General features: G+C 48.0%; 1 protein-coding gene across 9 annotated transcripts in view; it reads left to right on the plus strand.

Moving 5' to 3' along the window:
• Positions 1 to 25,685, plus strand: part of synj1 (synaptojanin 1) — a 132,582-nt gene that overhangs the window by 69,609 nt on the left and 37,288 nt on the right. For all 9 annotated transcript variants that reach the window (XM_055936786.1, XM_055936793.1, XM_055936791.1 and 6 more), the window contains 8 exons: positions 4,482 to 4,566; positions 4,789 to 4,929; positions 6,277 to 6,469; positions 6,812 to 6,970; positions 9,896 to 10,052; positions 10,366 to 10,483; positions 11,994 to 12,206; positions 12,351 to 12,429. In XM_055936786.1, the coding sequence (XP_055792761.1) occupies positions 4,482 to 4,566; positions 4,789 to 4,929; positions 6,277 to 6,469; positions 6,812 to 6,970; positions 9,896 to 10,052; positions 10,366 to 10,483; positions 11,994 to 12,206; positions 12,351 to 12,429 (1,145 nt within the window). The remainder of the gene's footprint in view (positions 1 to 4,481; positions 4,567 to 4,788; positions 4,930 to 6,276; positions 6,470 to 6,811; positions 6,971 to 9,895; positions 10,053 to 10,365; positions 10,484 to 11,993; positions 12,207 to 12,350; positions 12,430 to 25,685) is intronic.

Genomic DNA, 25,685 nt, shown 5'->3' on the forward strand with positions numbered 1-25,685 from the left:
TAGTCATGGTGCTGTATCCCTGGACTAGTTCACCTTGATTCATCTAGTCATGGTGCTGTATCCCTGGACTAGTTCACCTTGATTCATCTAGTCATGGTGCTGTATCCCTGGACTAGTTCACCTTGATTCATCTAGTCATGGTGCTGTAGCCCTGGACTAGTTCACCTTGATTCATCTAGTCATGGTGCTGTATCCCTGGACTAGTTCACCTTGATTCATCTAGTCATGGTGCTGTAGCCCTGTGAACTAATTCACCTTGATTCATCTAGTCATGGTGCTGTGGCCCTGTGAACTAGTTCACCTTGATTCATCTAGTCATGGTGCTGTGGCCCTGTGAACTAGTTCACCTTGATTCATCTAGTCATGGTGCTGTGGCCCTGTGAACTAGTTCACCTTGATTCATCTAGTCATGGTGCTGTAGCCCTGTGAACTAGTTCACCTTGATTCATCTAGTCATGGTACTGTGGCCCTGGACTAATTCACCTTGATTCATCTAGTCATGGTGCTGTATCCCTGGACTAGTTCACCTTGATTCATCTAGTCATGGTGCTGTAGCCCTGGACTAGTTCACCTTGATTCATCTAGTCATGGTGCTGTATCCCTGGACTAGTTCACCTTGATTCATCTAGTCATGGTGCTGTGGCCCTGGACTAGTTCACCTTGATTAATCTAGTCATGGTGTTGTATCCCTGGACTAGTTCACCTTGATTCATCTAGTCATGGTGCTGTGGCCCTGGACTAGTTCACCTTGATTCATCTAGTCATGGTGCTGTGGCCCTGGACTAGTTCACCTTGATTCATCTAGTCATGGTGCTGTATCCCTGGACTAGTTCACCTTGATTCATCTAGTCATGGTGTTGTATCCCTGGACTAGTTCACCTTGATTCATCTAGTCATGGTGCTGTGGCCCTGGACTAGTTCACCTTGATTCATCTAGTCATGGTGCTGTGGCCCTGTGAACTAATTCACCTTGATTCATCTAGTCATGGTGCTGTAGCCCTGTGAACTAATTCACCTTGATTCATCTAGTCATGGTGCTGTGGCCCTGTGAACTAGTTCACCTTGATTCATCTAGTCATGGTGCTGTGGCCCTGTGAACTAATTCACCTTGATTCATCTAGTCATGGTGCTGTAGCCCTGGACTAGTTCACCTTGATTCATCTAGTCATGGTGCTGTATCCCTGGACTAGTTCACCTTGATTCATCTAGTCATGGTGCTGTGGCCCTGGACTAGTTCACCTTGATTCATCTAGTCATGGTGTTGTATCCCTGGACTAGTTCACCTTGATTCATCTAGTCATGGTGCTGTAGCCCTGTGAACTAGTTCACCTTGATTCATCTAGTCATGGTGCTGTAGCCCTGTGAACTAGTTCACCTTGATTCATCTAGTCATGGTGCTGTAGCCCTGTGAACTAGTTCACCTTGATTCATCTAGTCATGGTGCTGTAGCCCTGTGAACTAATTCACCTTGATTCATCTAGTCATGGTGCTGTAGCCCTGTGAACTAGTTCACCTTGATTCATCTAGTCATGGTGCTGTAGCCCTGTGAACTAGTTCACCTTGATTCATCTAGTCATGGTGCTGTAGCCCTGTGAACTAGTTCACCTTGATTCATCTAGTCATGGTGCTGTGGCCCTGTGAACTAATTCACCTTGATTCATCTAGTCATGGTGCTGTGGCCCTGTGAACTAGTTCACCTTGATTCATCTAGTCATGGTACTGTAGCCCTGTGAACTAATTCACCTTGATTCATCTAGTCATGGTGCTGTGGCCCTGTGAACTAATTCACCTTGATTCATCTAGTCATGGTGCTGTAGCCCTGTGAACTAATTCACCTTGATTCATCTAGTCATGGTGCTGTGGCCCTGTGAACTAATTCACCTTGATTCATCTAGTCATGGTGCTGTGGCCCTGTGAACTAGTTCACCTTGATTCATCTAGTCATGGTACTGTGGCCCTGTGAACTAATTCACCTTGATTCATCTAGTCATGGTGCTGTAGCCCTGTGAACTAGTTCACCTTGATTCATCTAGTCATGGTGCTGTAGCCCTGTGAACTAGTTCACCTTGATTCATCTAGTCATGGTGCTGTGGCCCTGTGAACTAGTTCACCTTGATTCATCTAGTCATGGTGCTGTGGCCCTGTGAACTAATTCACCTTGATTCATCTAGTCATGCACCTTGATTCATCTAGTCATGGTGCTGTGGCCCTGTGGACTAGTTCACCTTGATTCATCTAGTCATGGTGCTGTGGCCCTGTGAACTAGTTCACCTTGATTCATCTAGTCATGGTGCTGTGGCCTTGTGAACTAGTTCACCTTGATTCATCTAGTCATGGTGCTGTAGCCCTGTGAACTAGTTCACCTTGATTCATCTAGTCATGGTGCTGTGGCCTTGTGAACTAGTTCACCTTGATTCATCTAGTCATGGTGCTGTAGCCCTGTGAACTAGTTCACCTTGATTCATCTAGTCATGGTGCTGTAGCCCTGTGAACTAATTCACCTTGATTCATCTAGTCATGCTGCTGTAGCCCTGTGAACTAATTCACCTTGATTCATCTAGTCATGGTGCTGTGGCCTTGTGAACTAGTTCACCTTGATTCATCTAGTCATGGTGCTGTAGCCCTGTGAACTAGTTCACCTTGATTCATCTAGTCATGGTGCTGTAGCCCTGTGAACTAGTTCACCTTGATTCATCTAGTCATGGTGCTGTGGCCTTGTGAACTAGTTCACCTTGATTCATCTAGTCATGGTGCTGTGGCCTTGTGAACTAGTTCACCTTGATTCATCTAGTCATGGTGCTGTGGCCTTGTGAACTAGTTCACCTTGATTCATCTAGTCATGGTGCTGTGGCCTTGTGAACTAGTTCACCTTGATTCATCTAGTCATGGTGCTGTGGCCTTGTGAACTAGTTCACCTTGATTCATCTAGTCATGGTGCTGTGGCCCTGTGAACTAATTCACCTTGATTCATCTAGTCATGGTGCTGTGGCCTTGTGAACTAGTTCACCTTGATTCATCTAGTCATGGTGCTGTGGCCTTGTGAACTAGTTCACCTTGATTCATCTAGTCATGGTGCTGTGGCCCTGTGAACTAATTCACCTTGATTCATCTAGTCATGGTGCTGTGGCCCTGTGAACTAGTTCACCTTGTTTCATCTAGTCATGGTGCTGTGGCCTTGTGAACTAGTTCACCTTGATTCATCTAGTCATGGTGCTGTGGCCTTGTGAACTAGTTCACCTTGATTCATCTAGTCATGGTACTGTGGCCCTGTGAACTAATTAACCTTGATTCATCTAGTCATGCACCTTGATTCATCTAGTCATGGTACTGTAGCCCTGTGAACTAGTTCACCTTGATTCATCTAGTTAATTTAATACCTCTCTTCACAGGGATCCTCAAGACGTTTTACAATTGTTGTCGTTCACCCCTCGATTCACCTTAGTCATGGGGTTGAGGATGAGGAGTTGACAAGTTAAAATCAGGGGTGCCTGTTCTGGAAGAGGTCAAATAGATGGAACGGCTGGGGGTCCCTGGTGAGAGGTTAAAAACCTCAGGTTTAGGCTGTGTTTTTGGTTATTCCTGGATTAGGGGCCACTACTAGTGTGTATCTATTGTTTGACATTTATACAACACATGATGTATCCATCAGTCTATCCTATTAGATCCTATTCATGAGTATAGAGCTGAATATTAGATAGAGTCTGTTCATTAGTATAGAACTGAATATTAGTATAGAACTGAATATTAGGTAGAGTCTGTTCATTAGTATAGAACTGAATATTAGGTAGAGTCTGTTCATTAGTATAGAACTGAATATTAGATAGAGTCTGTTCATTAGTATAGAACTGAATATTAGATAGAGTCTGTTCATTAGTATAGAACTGAATATTAGATAGAGTCTGTTCATTAGTATAGAACTGAATATTAGATAGAGTCTGTTCATTAGTATAGAACTGAATATTAGATAGAGTCTGTTCATTAGTATAGAACTGAATATTAGATAGAGTCTGTTCATTAGTATAGAACTGAATATTAGATAGAGTCTGTTCATTAGTATAGAACTGAATATTAGATAGAGTCTGTTCATTAGTATAGAACTGAATATTAGATAGAGTCTGTTCATTAGTATAGAACTGAATATTAGATAGAGTCTGTTCATTAGTATAGAACTGAATATTAGTATAGAGCTGAATATTAGATAGAGTCTGTTCATTAGTATAGAACTGAATATTAGATAGAGTCTGTTCATTAGTATAGAACTGAATATTAGATAGAGTCTGTTCATTAGTATAGAACTGAATATTAGATAGAGTCTGTTCATTAGTATAGAACTGAATATTAGATAGAGTCTGTTCATTAGTATAGAACTGAATATTAGTATAGAACTGAATATTAGATAGTCTGTTCTTTAGTATAGAACTGAATATTAGGTAGAGTCTGTTCATTAGTATAGAACTGAATATTGTGTGTTCTCTGTGCAGACAGTAGAGCCAACCCACCAGATATCTTTGCCATCGGCTTTGAGGAGATGGTGGAGTTGAATGCTGGCAACATCGTCAGTGCCAGGTACACACAGGCCTCCCTCTCTCTGTTTGTCTGTCTGTCTGTCTGTCTGTCTCTCTCTCTCTCTCTCTCTCTCTCTCTCTCTCTCTCTCTCTCTCTCTCTGTTTCTGTCTCTCTCTCTCTCTCTCTCTCTCTCTCTCTCTCTCTGTTTCTGTCTCTGTCTCTCTCTCTCTCTGTTTCTCTCTCTCTCTGTATGTTAACCCTCTCCTCTTTCTCCTCTGTCAGTACGACCAATCAGAAGTTGTGGGCTGCAGAGCTGCAGAAGAACATATCTCGTGATCATAAATACGTCCTGCTGGCATCCGAGCAGCTCGTGGGAGTCTGTCTGTTTGTCTTCATACGCCCCCACCACGCCCCCTACATCAGGTAATCCCTCACCACACCCCCTACATCAGGTAATCCCTCACCACACCCCCTACATCAGGTAATCCCTCACCACGCCCCCTACATCAGGTAATCCCTCACCACGCCCCCTACATCAGGTAATCCCTCACCACGCCCCCTACATCAGGTAATCCCTCACCACGCCCCATACATCAGGTAATCCCTCACCACGCCCCCTACATCAGGTAATCCCTCACCACGCCCCCTACATCAGGTAATCCCCCGCCACGCCCCCTACATCAGGTAAGCCCCCGCCACGCCCCCTACATCAGGTAATCCCTCACCACACCCCCTACATCAGGTAATCCCTCACCACGCCCCCTACATCAGGTAATCCCTCACCATGGTCAGGTAATCCCTCACTATGCCCCCTACAGCAGGTAATCCCTCACCATGGTCAGGTAATCCCCCACCACGCCCCCTACATCAGGTAATCCCTCACCACGCCCCCTACATCAGGTAATCCCTCACCACGCCCCCCTACATCAGGTAATCCCTCACCACGCCCCCTACGTCAGCTAATCCCTCACCACGCCCCCTACATCAGGTAATCCCCCACCACGCCCCCTACATCAGGTAATCCCTCACCACGCCCCCTACATCAGGTAATCCCTCACCATGGTCAGGTAATCCCTCACCACGCCCCCTACATCAGGTAATCCCTCACCACACCCCCTACATCAGGTAATCCCTCACCACACCCCCTACATCAGGTAATCCCTCACCACGCCCCCTACATCAGGTAATCCCTCACCACGCCCCCTACATCAGGTAATCCCTCACCACGCCACCTACATCAGGTAATCCCTCACCACGCCCCCTACATCAGGTAATCCCTCACCACGCCCCCTACATCAGGTAATCCCTCACCACGCCCCCTACGTCAGGTAATCCCTCACCATGGTCAGGTAATCCCTCACCATGCCCCCTACATCAGGAAATCCCTCACCACGCCCCCTACAGCAGGTAATCCCTCACCATGGTCAGGTAATCCCTCACCACGCCCCCTACATCAGGTAATCCCTCACCACGCCCCCTACATCAGGTAATCCCTCACCACGCCCCCCTACATCAGGTAATCCCTCACCATGGTCAGGTAATCCCTCACCACGCCCCCTACATCAGGTAATCCCTCACCATGGTCAGGTAATCCCTCACCACGCCCCCTACATCAGGTAATCCCTCACCACGCCCCCCTACATCAGGTAATCCCTCACCATGCCCTCTACATCATGTTATCCCTCACCATGGTCAGGTAATCCCTCACCACGCCCCCTACATCAGGTAATCACTCAGGTAATCCCTATGTATTATTTGTTTGATTGACAGGGACGTTGCTGTGGATACGGTGAAGACGGGGATGGGCGGAGCCACAGGTAACAAAGGGGGAGTGGCCATCCGCATGCTGTTCCATACGACCAGTATCTGTTTCGTCTGCTCCCACTTCGCTGCCGGCCAATCACAGGTCAAGGAGAGGAACGACGACTACAACGAGATCACACGCAAACTCACCTTCCCCATGGTAACCACACACACACACACACACACACACACACACACACACACACACACACACACACACACACAATAAAATACGTTTTACTCATGTTAACACATTTCTCCCTGCTCTTCTCTTTCCTGTGTTTCTCGACTGTACTTATCTCGCTCTGTGTGTGTGTGTGTCTGTGTGTGTGTCTGTGTGTGTGTCTGTGTGTGTGTGTGTGTGTGTGTGTGTGTGTGTGTGTGTGTGTGTGTGTGTGTGTGTGTGTGTGTGTGTGTGTGTGTGTGTGTGTGTGTGTGTGTGTGTGTGTGTGTGTGTGTGTGTGTGTGTGTGTGTGTGTTTAATCCTCCTTCTCTCCCCCAGGGTAGACTGCTCTACTCCCATGACTACATCTTCTGGTGTGGGGACTTTAACTACCGCATCAGTCAGCCCAACGAGGAAGTCAAGGAGTTGATCAGACAACAGAACTGGGAAGCCCTGACCGCCGGAGACCAACTGGTGGACCAGAAGAACCAGGGACTGGTGAGGACACACACACTTTGTATTTGTTCTTTGTGGGATGTCACTTATTGCCACTAAGGGGGCAGTAACACATGATGATGGTCAGGTCATAGGTCAGGGGGGGCAGTAACACATGATGATGGTCAGGTCATAGGTCAGGGGGCAGTAACACATGATGATGGTCAGGTCATAGGTCAGGGGGGGCAGTAACACATGATGATGGTCAGGTCATAGGTCAGGGGGGGCAGTAACAGATGATGATGGTCAGGTCATAGGTCAGGGGGGTAGTAACACATGATGATGGTCAGGTCATAGGTCAGGGGGCAGTAACACATGATGATGGTCAGGTCATAGGTCAGGGGGGGCAGTAACACATGATGATGGTCAGGTCAGGGGGCAGTAACACATGATGATGGTCAGGTCATAGGTCAGGGGGGGCAGTAACACATGATGATGGTCAGGTCATAGGTCAGGGGGGGCAGCAACAAATGATGGTGGTCAGGTCATAGGTCAGGGGGGGCAGTAACACATGATGGTCAGGGGGGGGCAGTAACACATGATGATGGTCAGGTCATAGGTCAGGGGGCAGTAACATATGATGATGGTCGGGGGGGGCAGTAACACATGATGATGGTCAGGTCATAGGTCAGGGGGCAGTAACACATGATGATGGTCAGGTCATAGGTCAGGGGGTCTTCCCATGTTAGCTGCTGATAGGTAGCATGATACACAAGCCAGGCCTATTTGAAACATCGCCATCTCCTGGTGGCATTTACCGCCACATTCACATTCAAAGCTTGAAAACCTCATTATATTTTTGCCCAAAGTTTAGGAGAAAAAAACAACAACGAAACATAATTTATAATGGATTTTATTTTAGTTTGTTTAGCAGTCAAAGATAATATCTTCAATAAAGTTTTAGTTTTTCAAATATTTTAATTAATTATTTTATTACAGTTTACTAAATTTATTCAAATTTTTGTTTCAGTTACACACACAACACACACACACACTCTCTCTCACACACACACACACTCTCACACACACACACACACACACACACACACACACACACACACACACACACACACACACACACACACACACACACACACACAGAGAGAGGTCAGCTAAGACACACCACCACCTTCATCATGCTGACTAGGGTTGCAAAGCTACAGGTAATTTACCAACGTTACCGGAATCTTCAGTAATTTTGGCAATTAACAGGTAATCTATGGTAATTTATATATAACTTCAAATATATATATTTATATATAGTATAAACAAATTGTTATATCTGTGTCCATATGGTTCATGAGTTTCTAGTAGACACACCAGATGGTTCATGAGTTTGTAGTAGACAGACCAGATGGTTCATGAGTTTCTAGTAGACACACCAGATGGTTCATGAGTTTCTAGTAGACACACCAGATGGTTCATGAGTTTCTAGTAGACACACCAGATGGTTCATGAGTTTCTAGTAGACACACCAGATGGTTCATGAGTTTCTAGTAGACACACCAGATGGTTCATGAGTTTCTGGTAGACACACCAGATGGTTCATGAGTTTCTAGTAGACAGACCAGATGGTTCATGAGTTTCTAGTAGACAGACCAGATGGTTCATGAGTTTCTAGTAGACACACCAGATGGTTCATGAGTTTCTAGTAGACAGACCAGATGGTTCATGAGTTTCTAGTAGACACACCAGATGGTTCATGAGTTTCTAGTAGACAGACCAGATGGTTCATGAGTTTCTAGTAGACAGACCAGATGGTTCATGAGTTTCTAGTAGACACACCAGATGGTTCATGAGTTTCTAGTAGACACACCAGATGGTTCATGAGTTTCTAGTAGACACACCAGATGGTTCATGAGTTTCTAGTAGACACACCAGATGGTTCATGAGTTTCTGGTAGACACACCAGATGGTTCATGAGTTTCTGGTAGACACACCAGATGGTTCATGAGTTTCTAGTAGACAGACCAGATGGTTCATGAGTTTCTAGTAGACACACCAGATGGTTCATGAGTTTCTAGTAGACAGACCAGATGGTTCATGAGTTTCTAGTAGACACACCAGATGGTTCATGAGTTTCTAGTAGACACACCAGATGGTTCATGCGTTTCTAGTAGACAGACCAGATGGTTCATGAGTTTCTAGTAGACACACCAGATGGTTCATGAGTTTCTAGTAGATAGACCAGATGGTTCATGAGTTTCTAGTAGACACACCAGATGGTTCATGAGTTTCTAGCGGCAGGGTAGCGGCAGGGTAGCCTAGTGGTTAGAGCGTTGGACTAGTAACCGAAATGTTGCAAGTTCAAATCCCCGAGCTGACAAGGTACAAATCTGTCGTTCTGCCCCTGAACAGGCAGTTAACCCACTGTTCCTAGGCCGTCATTGAAAAATAAGAATTTGTTCTTAACTGACTTGCCTAGTTAAATATAAAAAAAAGGTAAATTTGTAAGTCGCTCTGGATAAGAGCGTCTGCTAAATGACTTAAATGTAAATGTAGTAGACAGACCAGATGGTTCATGAGTTTCTAGTAGACACACCAGATGGTTAGTGTTTAACTCCTCTCTGTCCTCTCTCCTCCTCTAGGTGTTCCGTGGGTTCAGTCTTGGTTCGAGGCAGTGTCTAACTCCACTCTGTCCTGTCTCCTCCTCTAGGTGTTCCGTGGGTTCAGTCTTGGTTCGAGGCAGTGTCTAACTCCTCTCTGTCCTGTCTCCTCCTCTAGGTGTTCCGTGGGTTCAGTCTTGGTTCGAGGCAGTGTTTAACTCCTCTCTGTCCTGTCTCCTCCTCTAGGTGTTCCGTGGGTTCAGTCTTGGTTCGAGGCAGTGTCTAACTCCTCTCTGTCCTGTCTCCTCCTCTAGGTGTTCCGTGGGTTCAGTCTTGGTTCGAGGCAGTGTCTAACTCCTCTCTGTCCTGTCTCTTCCTCTAGGTGTTCCGTGGCTTCATCGAGGGCAACCTGGACTTTGCTCCCACCTATAAGTACGACCTGTTCTCGGACGATTATGACACCAGTGAGAAGTGTCGTACCCCCGCCTGGACCGACCGCTGCCTCTGGAAGAGGAGGAAGTGGAACTTCGACAAGACTGGTGAGAGAGGTCGGCTTGGTGTAGGAGGATGTCTGGTCCGTCTCGCTGGTTTAAATGTTGGATTGGTAGCCAAGTTTTAAGCAGCCACGCTCAAGAGTTTTTAACATACAGTAAAAGTTTACTGGAAGTGTGTGTGTGTGTGTGTGTGTGTGTGTGTGTGTGTGTGTGTGTGTGTGTGTGTGTGTGTGTGTGTGTGTGTGTGTGTGTGTGTGTGTGTGTGTGTGTGTGTGTCTGTGTGTGTGTGTGTGTGTGTGTGTGTGTGTGTGTGTGTGTCTGTGTGTGTGTGTGTGTGTGTGTGTGTGTGTGTGTGTAGCGGAGGAGATGAACATGGTAGGCCCAGTGGGAGAAGCAGAGGAACAGCAGCAGGAGCCCTGGAGCCCTGGAGAGCTGAAATACTACGGCAGGGCGGAGCTCAAGACCTCTGATCACAGGTAACACACACACACACACACACACACACACACACACCCACACACACAGGACTCTGAAATACTACGGCAGGGCTGAGCTCAAGACCTCTGATCACAGGTAACACACACACACACACACACACACACACAGGACTCTGAAATACTACGGCAGGGCTTACTTCTAGACCTCTGATCACAGACTAGCACCGTCTAACCGGTCTCTTCATCTCTGTGTGTAGCCAGGCCCGTGATGGATGTTGAGGCTGGGTTAAAGGTTAAAGGTTATAGGTTTAAACTCCTCTCCCCTCCCCAGGCCCGTGATGGATGTTGAGGATGGGTTAAAGGTTATAGGTTTAAACTCCTCTCCCCTCCCCAGGCCCGTGATGGATGTTGAGGCTGGGTTATAGGTTATAGGTTTAAACTCCTCTCCCCTCCCCAGGCCCGTGATGGATGTTGAGGCTGGGTTATAGGTTAAAGGTTATAGGTTTAAACTCCTCTCCCCTCCCCAGGCCCGTGATGGATGTTGAGGCTGGGTTCTAGGTTTAAACTCTTCTCCCCTCCCCAGGCCCGTGATGGATGTTGAGGCTGGGTTATAGGTTAAAGGTTATAGGTTTAAACTCCTCTCCCCTCCCCAGGCCCTTGATGGATGTTGAGGCTGGGTTAAAGGTTATAGGTTAAAACTCCTCTCCCCTCCCCAGGCCCGTGATGGATGTTGAGGATGGGTTAAAGGTTATAGGTTAAAGGTTATAGGTTTAAACTCCTCTCCCCTCCCCAGGCCCGTGATGGATGTTGAGGCTGGGTTAAAGGTTAAAGGTTATAGGTTTAAACTCCTCTCCCCTCCCCAGGCCCGTGATGGATGTTGAGGCTGGGTTAAAGGTTATAGGTTTAAACTCCTCTCCCCTCCCCAGGCCCGTGATGGATGTTGAGGCTGGGTTAAAGGTTATAGGTTTAAACTCCTCTCCCCTCCCCAGGCCCGTGATGGATGTTGAGGCTGGGTTAAATGTTATAGGTTAAAGGTTATAGGTTTAAACTCCTCTCCCCTCCCCAGGCCCGTGATGGATGTTGAGGCTGGGTTAAAGGTTAAAGGTTATAGGTTTAAACTCCTCTCCCCTCCCCAGGCCCGTGATGGATGTTGAGGCTGGGTTAAAGGTTAAAGGTTATAGGTTTAAACTCCTCTCCCCTCCCCAGGCCCGTGATGGATGTTGAGGCTGGGTTAAAGGTTATAGGTTATAGGTTTAAACTCCTCTCCCCTCCCCAGACCCGTGATGGATGTTGAGGCTGGGTTAAAGGTTATAGGTTATAGGTTTAAACTCCTCTCCCCTCCCCAGGCCCGTGATGGATGTTGAGGCTGGGTTAAAGGTTATAGGTTATAGGTTTAAACTCCTCTCCCCTCCCCAGGCCTGTGATGGATGTTGAGGCTGGGTTATAGGTTATAGGTTTAAACTCCTCTCCCCTCCCCAGGCCTGTGATGGATGTTGAGGTTGGGTTAAAGGTTAAAGGTTATAGGTTTAAACTCCTCTCCCCTCCCCAGGCCCGTGATGGCAGTGATGGATATAGACGTCCTGGAGGTGGATCCAGATGCCCGTCACCAGGTGTACAAGGAGGTGATCGCCCTGCAGGGTCCTCCCGACGGAACCATCCTGGTCTCCCTCTGTTCCTCCGGACCCGACGACTATTTTGACGACGCGCTCATCGACGAGCTGCTGGACAAGTTCGCTGTGTTTGGAGAGGTCATCCTCATCAGGTGAAACACGTCCTATACGCCGTCTTGCATTATAATGCAGTCCGTTCCTTTTTTACGAGACTCGTTCGCATCCACTCCAGACAATCGATTAGATATTGAACACGCGCGTCTCTGTTAATACCTTGAATTGTGTCTCCTGTCTAGGTTCGTAGAGGAGAAGATGTGGGTGACGTTTCTAGAAGGTTATTCAGCTCTGGCTGCCCTGTCTCTGAGCGCCTCCACGGTGAGCACACAACCTTACGCTGAGCACACAGATACACAGCAAAACACTAGGGCAACGTCACAGCAACACTAGGGCAACGTCACAGCAACACTAGGACAACGTCACAGCAACACTAAGACAACGTCACAGCAACACTAAGACAACGTCACAGCAACACAAAGACAACGTCACAGCAACACTAGGACAACGTCACAGCAACACTAGGACAACGTCACAGCAACACTAGGACAACGTCACAGCAAAACACTAGGACAACGTCACAGCAAAACACTAAGACAACGTCACAGCAACACTAGGACAACGTCATAGCAACACTAGGACAACGTCACAGCAACACTAAGACAACGTCACAGCAACACACTAAGACAACGTCACAGCAAAACACTAGGACAACGTCACAGCAACACTAGGACAACGTCACAGCAACACTAGGACAACGTCACAGCAACACTAAGACAACGTCACAGCAACACACTAAGACAACGTCACAGCAAAACACTAGGACAACGTCACAGCAACACTAAGACAACGTCACAGCAACACACTAGGACAACGTCACAGCAACACTAAGACAACGTCACAGCAACACACTAAGACAACGTCACAGCAACACACTAAGACAACGTCACAGCAACACACTAAGACAACGTCACAGCAAAACACTAGGACAACGTCACAGCAAAACACTAGGACAACGTCACAGCAACACTAAGACAACGTCACAGCAACACTAAGACAACGTCACAGCAACACTAGGACAACGTCACAGCAACACTATGACAACATCACAGCAACACACTAAGACAACGTCACAGCAACACACTAAGACAACGTCACAGCAACACACTAGGACAACGTCACAGCAACACTAGGACAACATCACAGCAAAACACTAGGACAACGTCATAGCAACACTAGGACAACGTCACAGCAACACTAAGACAACGTCACAGCAACACACTAAGACAAAGTCACAGCAACACAAAGACAACGTCACAGCAACACAAAGACAACGTCACAGCAACACAAAGACAACGTCACAGCAACACTCGGACAACGTCACAGCAACACTAGGACAACGTCACAGCAACACTAGGACAACGTCACAGCAACACTAGGACAACGTCACAGCAACACTAGGACAACGTCACAGCAACACTAGGACAACGTCACAGCAACACTAGGACAACGTCACAGCAACACTAGGACAACGTCACAGCAACACTAGGACACCGTCACAGCAACACTAGGACAACGTCACAGCAACACTAGGACAACGTCACAGCAACACTAGGACAACGTCACAGCAACACTAGGACAACGTCACAGCAACACTAGGACAACGTCACAGCAACACTAGGACAACGTCACAGCAACACAAAGACAACGTCACAGCAACACAAAGACAACGTCACAGCAACACAAAGACAACGTCACAGCAACACACTCGGACAACGTCACAGCAAAACACTCGGACAACGTCACAGCAACACTAGGACAACGTCACAGCAACACACTAGCACAACGTCACAGCAACACTAGGACAACGTCACAGCAACACTAGGACAACGTCACAGCAACACTAGGGCAACGTCACAGCAAAACACTAAGACAACGTCACAGCAACACTAGGACAACGTCACAGCAACACTAGGACAACGTCACAGCAACACTAGGGCAACGTCACAGCAAAACACTAAGACAACGTCACAGCAACACTAGGACAACGTCACAGCAACACTAGGACAACGTCACAGCAACACTAGGACAACGTCACAGCAACACTAGGACAACGTCACAGCAACACTAGGACAACGTCACAGCAACACTAGGACAACGTCACAGCAACACTAGGGCAACGCCACAGCAACACTAGGGCAACGTCACAGCAAAACACTAGGACAACGTCACAGCAAAACACTAGGACAACGTCACAGCAACACTAGGACAACGTCACAGCAACACTAGGACAACGTCACAGCAAAACACTAGGACAACGTCACAGCAACACTAGGACAACGTCACAGCAACACTAGGACAACGTCACAGCCACACTAGGACAACGTCACAGCAACACTAGGACAACGTCACAGCAACACTAAGACAACGTCACAGCAACACTAAGACAACGTCACAGCAAAACACTAAGACAACGTCACAGCAAAACACTAAGACAACGTCACAGCAAAACTAGGACAACGTCACAGCAACACTAGGACAACGTCACAGCAACACTAGGACAACGTCACAGCAACACTAGGACAACGTCACAGCAAAACACTAGGACAACGTCACAGCAACACTAGGACAACGTCACAGCAAAACACTAGGACAACGTCACAGCAACACTAGGACAACGTCACAGCAACACTAGGACAACGTCCCAGCCACACTAGGACAACGTCACAGCAACACTAGGACAACGTCACAGCAACACTAAGACAACGTCACAGCAACACTAAGACAACGTCACAGCAAAACACTAAGACAACGTCACAGCAAAACACTAAGACAACGTCACAGCAAAACACTAAGACAACGTCACAGCAAAACACTAAGACAACGTCACAGCAAAACACTAAGACAACGTCACAGCAAAACACTAAGACAACGTCACAGCAAAACACTAGGACAACGTCACAGCAAAACACTAGGACAACGTCACAGCAACACTAGGACAACGTCACAGCAACACTAGGACAACGTCACAGCAACACTAGGACAACGTCACAGCAACACTCGGACAACGTCACAGCAACACTAGGACAACGCCACAGCAACACTAGGACAACGTCACAGCAACACTAGGACAACGCCACAGCAACACTAGGGCAACGTCACAGCAAAACACTAGGGCAACGTCACAACAACACTAGGGCAACGTCACAGCAACACTAGGGCAACGTCACAGCAACACTAGGGCAACGTCACAGCAACACTAGGACAACGTCACAGCAACACTAGGACAACGTCACAGCAACACACTAAGACAACGTCACAGCAACACTAGGACAACGTCACAGCAACACTAGGACAACGTCACAGGAACACTAGGACAACGTCACAGCAACACTAGGGCAACGTCACAGCAACACTAGGACAACGTCACAGCAACACTAGGACAACGTCACAGCAACACTAGGACAACGTCACAGCAACACTAGGACAACGTCACAGCAACACTAGGACAACGTCACAGTAACACTAGGACAACGTCACAGCAACACACTAAGACAACGTCACAGCAACACTAGGGCAACGTCACAGCAACACTAGGGCAACGTCACAGCAACACTAGGGCAACGTCACAGCAACACTAGGGCAACGTCACAGCAACACTAAGGCAACGCCACAGCAACACTAGGACAACGTCACAGCAACACACTAGGACAGCGTCACAGCAACACTAGGACAACGTCACAGCAACACTAAGACAACGTCACAGCAACACACTAAGACAACGTCACAGCAACACACTAAGACAACGTCACAGCAACACTAAGACAACGTCACAGCAACACACTCGGACAACGTCACAGCAAAACACTCGGACAACGTCACAGCAACACACTAGGACAACGTCACAGCAACACTAAGACAACGTCACAGCAACACTAGGACAACGTCACAGCAAAACACTAGGACAACGTCACAGCAAAACACTAGGACAACGTCACAGCAAAACACTAGGACAACGTCACAGCAAAACACTAGGACAACGTCACAGCAAAACACTAAGACAACGTCACAGCAACACTAGGACAACGTCACAGCAAAACACTAGGACAACGTCACAGCAAAACACTAGGACAACGTCACAGCAACACTAGGACAATGTCACAGCAACACTAGGACAACGTCACAGCAACACTAGGACAACGTCACAGCAACACTAGGACAACGTCACAGCAACACTAGGACAACGTCACAGCAACACTAGGACAACGTCACAGCAACACACTAGCACAACGTCACAGCAACACTAGGACAACGTCACAGCAACACTAGGACAACGTCACAGCAACACTAGGACAACGTCACAGCAACACTAGGACAACGTCACAGCAACACTAAGACAACGTCACAGCAACACACTAAGACAACGTCACAGCAACACACTAGGACAACGTCACAGCAACACACTAAGACAACGTCACAGCAACACACTAAGACAACGTCACAGCAACACACTAAGACAACGTCACAGCAACACACTAAGACAACGTCACAGCAACACTAAGACAACGTCACAGCAACACACTCGGACAACGTCACAGCAACACACTCGGACAACGTCACAGCAACACACTAGGACAACGTCACAGCAACACTAGGACAACGTCACAGCAACACTAGGACAACGTCACAGCAACACTAGGACAACGTCACAGCAACACTAGGACAACGTCACAGCAACACACTAGCACAACGTCACAGCAACACTAGGACAACGTCACAGCAGCACTAGGACAACGTCACAGCAGCACTAGGACAACGTCACAGCAACACTAGGACAACGTCACAGCAACACTAGGACAACGTCACAGCAACACTAGGACAACGTCACAGCAACACTAGGACAACGTCACAGCAACACTAGGACAACGTCACAGCAACACTAGGACAACGTCACAGCAACACTAGGACAACGTCACAGCAACACTAGGACAACGTCACAGCAACACAAAGACAACAGCACAGCAACACAAAGACAACGTCACAGCAACACACTAGGACAACGTCACAGCAACACACTAGGACAACGTCACAGCAAAACACTAGGACAACGTCACAGCAAAACACTAGGACAACGTCACAGCAACACACTAGGACAACGTCACAGCAACACACTAGGACAACGTCACAGCAACACACTAGGACAACGTCACAGCAACACACTAGGACAACGTCACAGCAACACACTAGGACAACGTCACAGCAACACACTAGGACAACGTCACAGCAACACACTAGGACAACGTCACAGCAACACACTAGGACAACGTCACAGCAACACACTAGGACAACGTCACAGCAACACTAAGACAACGTCACAGCAACACTAGGACAACGTCACAGCAACACACTCTGAAAACGTCACAGCAACACACTCTGACAACGTCACAGCAACACACTCTGACAACGTCACAGCAACACACTCTGACAACGTCACAGCAACACACTCTGACAACGTCACAGCAAAACACTCGGACAACGTCACAGCAAAACACTCTGACAACGTCACAGCAAAACACTCGGACAACGTCACAGCAACACACTAGGACAACGTCACAGCAACACTAAGACAACGTCACAGCAACACTAAGACAACGTCACAGCAACACTAAGACAACGTCACAGCAACACTAAGACAACGTCACAGCAACACACTAGGACAACGTCACAGCAACACACTAGGACAACGTCACAGCAACACTAGGACAACGTCACAGCAAAACACTAGGACAACGTCACAGCAACACTAGGACAACGTCACAGCAACACTAGGACAACGTCACAGCAACACTAGGACAACGTCACAGCAACACTAGGACAACGTCACAGCAACACTAGGACAACGTCACAGCAACACTAGGACAACGTCACAGCAACACTAGGACAACGTCACAGCAACACTAGGACAACGTCACAGCAACACTAGGACAACGTCACAGCAACACACTAGGACAACGTCACAGCAACACACTAGGACAACGTCACAGCAACACTAGGACAACGTCACAGCAAAACACTAGGACAACGTCACAGCAAAACACTAGGACAACGTCACAGCAACACACTAGGACAACGTCACAGCAACACACTAGGACAACGTCACAGCAAAACACTAGGACAACGTCACAGCAACACTAAGACAACGTCACAGCAACACTAAGACAACGTCACAGCAACACTAAGACAACGTCACAGCAACACTAGGACAACGTCACAGCAACACACTAGGACAACGTCACAGCAACACACTAGGACAACGTCACAGCAACACACTAGGACAACGTCACAGCAACACACTAGGACAACGTCACAGCAACACACTAGGACAACGTCACAGCAACACTAGGACAACGTCACAGCAACACTAAGACAACGTCACAGCAACACTAAGACAACGTCACAGCAACACTAAGACAACGCCACAGCAACACTAAGACAACGTCACAGCAACACTTGGACAACGTCACAGAAACACTAAGACAACGTCACAGCAACACTAGGACAACGTCACAGCAACACTAAGACAACGTCACAGCAACACTAGGACAACGTCACAGCAACACTAGGACAACGTCACAGCAACACACTAGGACAACGTCACAGCAACACACTAGGACAACGTCACAGCAACACTCGGACAACGTCACAGCAACACTAAGACAACGTCACAGCAACACTAAGACAACGTCACCGCAACACACTAGGGCAACGTCACAGCAACACTAGGGCAACGTCACAGCAACACTAGGACAACGTCACAGCAACACTAGGACAACGCCACAGCAACACTAGGACAACGTCACAGCAACACTAGGACAACGTCACAGTAACACACTAAGACAACGTCACAGCAACACTAGGACAACGTCACAGCAACACTAGGACAACGTCACAGCAACACTAGGGCAACGTCACAGCAACACTAGGGCAACGTCACAGCAACACTAAGGCAACGCCACAGCAACACTAAGGCAACGTCACAGCAACACACTAGGACAGCGTCACAGCAACACACTAGGACAACGTCACAGCAACACACTAGGACAACGTCACAGCAACACACTAGGACAACGTCACAGCAACACTAGGACAACGTCACAGCAACACTAGGACAACGTCACAGCAACACTAGGACAACGTCACAGCAACACTAGGACAACGTCACAGCAACACTAGGACAACGTCACAGCAACACACTAGGGCAACGTCACAGCAAAACACTCGGGCAACGTCACAGCAACACTAGGACAACGTCACAGCAACACTAAGACAACGTCACAGCAACACTAAGACAACGTCACAGCAACACACTAGGACAACGTCACAGCAAAACACTAGGACAACGTCACAGCAACACACTAGGACAACGTCACAGCAACACACTAGGACAACGTCACAGCAACACTAGGACAACGTCACAGCAACACACTCTGACAACGTCACAGCAACACACTCTGACAACGTCACAGCAACACACTCTGACAACGTCACAGCAAAACACTCGGACAACGTCACAGCAAAACACTCGGACAACGTCACAGCAACTCTAAGACAACGTCACTGCAACACTAGGGCAACGTCACAGCAACACTAGGACAACGTCACAGTAACATACTAGGACAACGTCACAGTAACACTAGGACAACGTCACAGCAACATACTAGGACAACGTCACAGAAACACTAGGACAACGTCACAGCAACACACTAGGACAACGTCACAGCAACACACTAGGACAACGTCACAGCAACACACTAGGACAACGTCACAGCAACACTAGGACAACGTCACAGCAACACTAAGACAACGTCACAGCAACACTAGGACAACGTCACAGCAAAACACTAGGACAACGTCACAGCAACACACTAGGACAACGTCACAGCAACACACTAGGACAACGTCACAGCAACACACTAGGACAACGTCACAGCAACACTAAGACAACGTCACAGCAACACTAGGACAACGTCATAGCAACACACTAGGACAACGTCACAGAAACACTAGGACAACGTCACAGCAACACACTAGGACAACGTCACAGCAACACTAGGACAACGTCACAGCAAAACACTAGGACAACGTCACAGCAACACTAGGACAACGTCACAGCAAAACACTAGGACAACGTCACAGCAACACTAGGACAACGTCACAGCAACACTAGGACAACGTCACAGCAACACACTAGGACAACGTCACAGCAACACACTAGGACAACGTCACAGCAACACTAGGGCAACGCCACAGCAACACTAGGGCAACGTCACAGCAAAACACTAGGACAACGTCACAGCAAAACACTAGGACAACGTCACAGCAAAACACTAGGACAACGTCACAGCAACACTAGGACAACGTCACAGCAACACTAGGACAACGTCACAGCAACACTAGGACAACGTCACAGCAACACTAGGACAACGTCACAGCAACACTAGGACAACGTCACAGCAACACTAGGGCAACGCCACAGCAACACTAGGGCAACGTCACAGCAAAACACTAAGACAACGTCACAGCAACACTAGGACAACGTCACAGCAACACTAGGACAACGTCACAGCAAAACACTAGGACAACGTCACAGCAAAACACTAGGACAACGTCACAGCAACACTAGGACAACGTCACAGCAACACTAGGACAACGTCACAGCAACACTAGGACAACGTCACAGCAACACTAGGACAACGTCACAGCAAAACACTAGGACAACGTCACAGCAACACACTAGGACAACGTCACAGCAACACACTAGGACAACGTCACAGCAAAACACTAGGACAACGTCACAGCAACACACTAGGACAACGTCACAGCAACACACTAAGACAACGTCACAGCAACACTAAGACAACGTCACAGCAACACTAGGACAACGTCACAGCAACACTAGGACAACGTCACAGCAACACTAGGACAACGTCACAGCAACACTAGGACAACGTCACAGCAACACTAGGACAACGTCACAGCAACACTAGGACAACGTCACAGCAAAACACTAGGACAACGTCACAGCAACACACTAGGACAACGTCACAGCAACACACTAGGACAACGTCACAGCAAAACACTAGGACAACGTCACAGCAACACTAAGACAACGTCACAGCAACACTAAGACAACGTCACAGCAACACTAAGACAACGTCACAGCAACACTAGGACAACATCACAGCAACACACTAGGACAACGTCACAGCAACACACTAGGACAACGTCACAGCAACACACTAGGACAACGTCACAGCAACACACTAGGACAACGTCACAGCAACACACTAGGACAACGTCACAGCAACACACTAGGACAACGTCACAGCAACACTAGGACAACGTCACAGCAACACTAAGACAACGTCACAGCAACACTAAGACAACGTCACAGCAACACTAAGACAACGTCACAGCAACACTAAGACAACGCCACAGCAACACTAAGACAACGTCACAGCAACACTTGGACAACGTCACAGAAACACTAAGACAACGTCACAGCAACACTAGGACAACGTCACAGCAACACTAAGACAACGTCACAGCAACACTAGGACAACGTCACAGCAACATTAGGACAACGTCACAGCAACACACTAGGACAACGTCACAGCAACACACTAGGACAATGTCACAGCAACACTCGGACAACGTCACAGCAACACTAAGACAACGTCACAGCAACACTAAGACAACGTCACCGCAACACACTAGGGCAACGTCACAGCAACACTAGGGCAACGTCACAGCAACACTAGGACAACGTCACAGCAACACTAGGACAACGCCACAGCAACACTAGGACAACGTCACAGCAACACTAGGACAACGTCACAGTAACACACTAAGACAACGTCACAGCAACACTAGGACAACGTCACAGCAACACTAGGACAACGTCACAGCAACACTAGGGCAACGTCACAGCAACACTAGGGCAACGTCACAGCAACACTAAGGCAACGCCACAGCAACACTAAGGCAACGTCACAGCAACACACTAGGACAGCGTCACAGCAACACACTAGGACAACGTCACAGCAACACACTAGGACAACGTCACAGCAACACACTAGGACAACGTCACAGCAACACTAGGACAACGTCACAGCAACACTAGGACAACGTCACAGCAACACTAGGACAACGTCACAGCAACACTAGGACAACGTCACAGCAACACTAGGACAACGTCACAGCAACACACTAGGGCAACGTCACAGCAAAACACTCGGGCAACGTCACAGCAACACTAGGACAACGTCACAGCAACACTAAGACAACGTCACAGCAACACTAAGACAACGTCACAGCAACACACTAGGACAACGTCACAGCAAAACACTAGGACAACGTCACAGCAACACACTAGGACAACGTCACAGCAACACACTAGGACAACGTCACAGCAACACTAGGACAACGTCACAGCAACACACTCTGACAACGTCACAGCAACACACTCTGACAACGTCACAGCAACACACTCTGACAACGTCACAGCAAAACACTCGGACAACGTCACAGCAAAACACTCGGACAACGTCACAGCAACTCTAAGACAACGTCACTGCAACACTAGGGCAACGTCACAGCAACACTAGGACAACGTCACAGTAACATACTAGGACAACGTCACAGTAACACTAGGACAACGTCACAGCAACATACTAGGACAACGTCACAGAAACACTAGGACAACGTCACAGCAACACACTAGGACAACGTCACAGCAACACACTAGGACAACGTCACAGCAACACACTAGGACAACGTCACAGCAACACTAGGACAACGTCACAGCAACACTAAGACAACGTCACAGCAACACTAGGACAACGTCACAGCAAAACACTAGGACAACGTCACAGCAACACACTAGGACAACGTCACAGCAACACACTAGGACAACGTCACAGCAACACACTAGGACAACGTCACAGCAACACTAAGACAACGTCACAGCAACACTAGGACAACGTCATAGCAACACACTAGGACAACGTCACAGAAACACTAGGACAACGTCACAGCAACACACTAGGACAACGTCACAGCAACACACTAAGACAACGTCACAGCAACACTAAGACAACGTCACAGCAACACTAGGACAACGTCACAGCAACACTAGGACAACGTCACAGCAACACTAGGACAACGTCACAGCAACACTAGGACAACGTCACAGCAACACTAGGACAACGTCACAGCAACACTAGGACAACGTCACAGCAAAACACTAGGACAACGTCACAGCAACACACTAGGACAACGTCACAGCAACACACTAGGACAACGTCACAGCAAAACACTAGGACAACGTCACAGCAACACTAAGACAACGTCACAGCAACACTAAGACAACGTCACAGCAACACTAAGACAACGTCACAGCAACACTAGGACAACATCACAGCAACACACTAGGACAACGTCACAGCAACACACTAGGACAACGTCACAGCAACACACTAGGACAACGTCACAGCAACACACTAGGACAACGTCACAGCAACACACTAGGACAACGTCACAGCAACACACTAGGACAACGTCACAGCAACACTAGGACAACGTCACAGCAACACTAAGACAACGTCACAGCAACACTAAGACAACGTCACAGCAACACTAAGACAACGTCACAGCAACACTAAGACAACGCCACAGCAACACTAAGACAACGTCACAGCAACACTTGGACAACGTCACAGAAACACTAAGACAACGTCACAGCAACACTAGGACAACGTCACAGCAACACTAAGACAACGTCACAGCAACACTAGGACAACGTCACAGCAACATTAGGACAACGTCACAGCAACACACTAGGACAACGTCACAGCAACACACTAGGACAACGTCACAGCAACACTCGGACAACGTCACAGCAACACTAAGACAACGTCACAGCAACACTAAGACAACGTCACCGCAACACACTAGGGCAACGTCACAGCAACACTAGGGCAACGTCACAGCAACACTAGGACAACGTCACAGCAACACTAGGACAACGCCACAGCAACACTAGGACAACGTCACAGCAACACTAGGACAACGTCACAGTAACACACTAAGACAACGTCACAGCAACACTAGGACAACGTCACAGCAACACTAGGACAACGTCACAGCAACACTAGGGCAACGTCACAGCAACACTAGGGCAACGTCACAGCAACACTAAGGCAACGCCACAGCAACACTAAGGCAACGTCACAGCAACACACTAGGACAGCGTCACAGCAACACACTAGGACAACGTCACAGCAACACACTAGGACAACGTCACAGCAACACACTAGGACAACGTCACAGCAACACTAGGACAACGTCACAGCAACACTAGGACAACGTCACAGCAACACTAGGACAACGTCACAGCAACACTAGGACAACGTCACAGCAACACTAGGACAACGTCACAGCAACACACTAGGGCAACGTCACAGCAAAACACTCGGGCAACGTCACAGCAACACTAGGACAACGTCACAGCAACACTAAGACAACGTCACAGCAACACTAAGACAACGTCACAGCAACACACTAGGACAACGTCACAGCAAAACACTAGGACAACGTCACAGCAACACACTAGGACAACGTCACAGCAACACACTAGGACAACGTCACAGCAACACTAGGACAACGTCACAGCAACACACTCTGACAACGTCACAGCAACACACTCTGACAACGTCACAGCAACACACTCTGACAACGTCACAGCAAAACACTCGGACAACGTCACAGCAAAACACTCGGACAACGTCACAGCAACTCTAAGACAACGTCACTGCAACACTAGGGCAACGTCACAGCAACACTAGGACAACGTCACAGTAACATACTAGGACAACGTCACAGTAACACTAGGACAACGTCACAGCAACATACTAGGACAACGTCACAGAAACACTAGGACAACGTCACAGCAACACACTAGGACAACGTCACAGCAACACACTAGGACAACGTCACAGCAACACACTAGGACAACGTCACAGCAACACTAGGACAACGTCACAGCAACACTAAGACAACGTCACAGCAACACTAGGACAACGTCACAGCAAAACACTAGGACAACGTCACAGCAACACACTAGGACAACGTCACAGCAACACACTAGGACAACGTCACAGCAACACACTAGGACAACGTCACAGCAACACTAAGACAACGTCACAGCAACACTAGGACAACGTCATAGCAACACACTAGGACAACGTCACAGAAACACTAGGACAACGTCACAGCAACACACTAGGACAACGTCACAGCAACACTAGGACAACGTCACAGCAAAACACTAGGACAACGTCACAGCAACACTAGGACAACGTCACAGCAAAACACTAGGACAACGTCACAGCAACACTAGGACAACGTCACAGCAACACTAGGACAACGTCACAGCAACACACTAGGACAACGTCACAGCAACACTAGGGCAACGCCACAGCAACACTAGGGCAACGTCACAGCAAAACACTAGGACA

Source organism: Salvelinus fontinalis, chromosome 10, assembly GCF_029448725.1.
Source record: "Salvelinus fontinalis isolate EN_2023a chromosome 10, ASM2944872v1, whole genome shotgun sequence".
NCBI lineage: Eukaryota > Metazoa > Chordata > Actinopteri > Salmoniformes > Salmonidae > Salvelinus > Salvelinus fontinalis.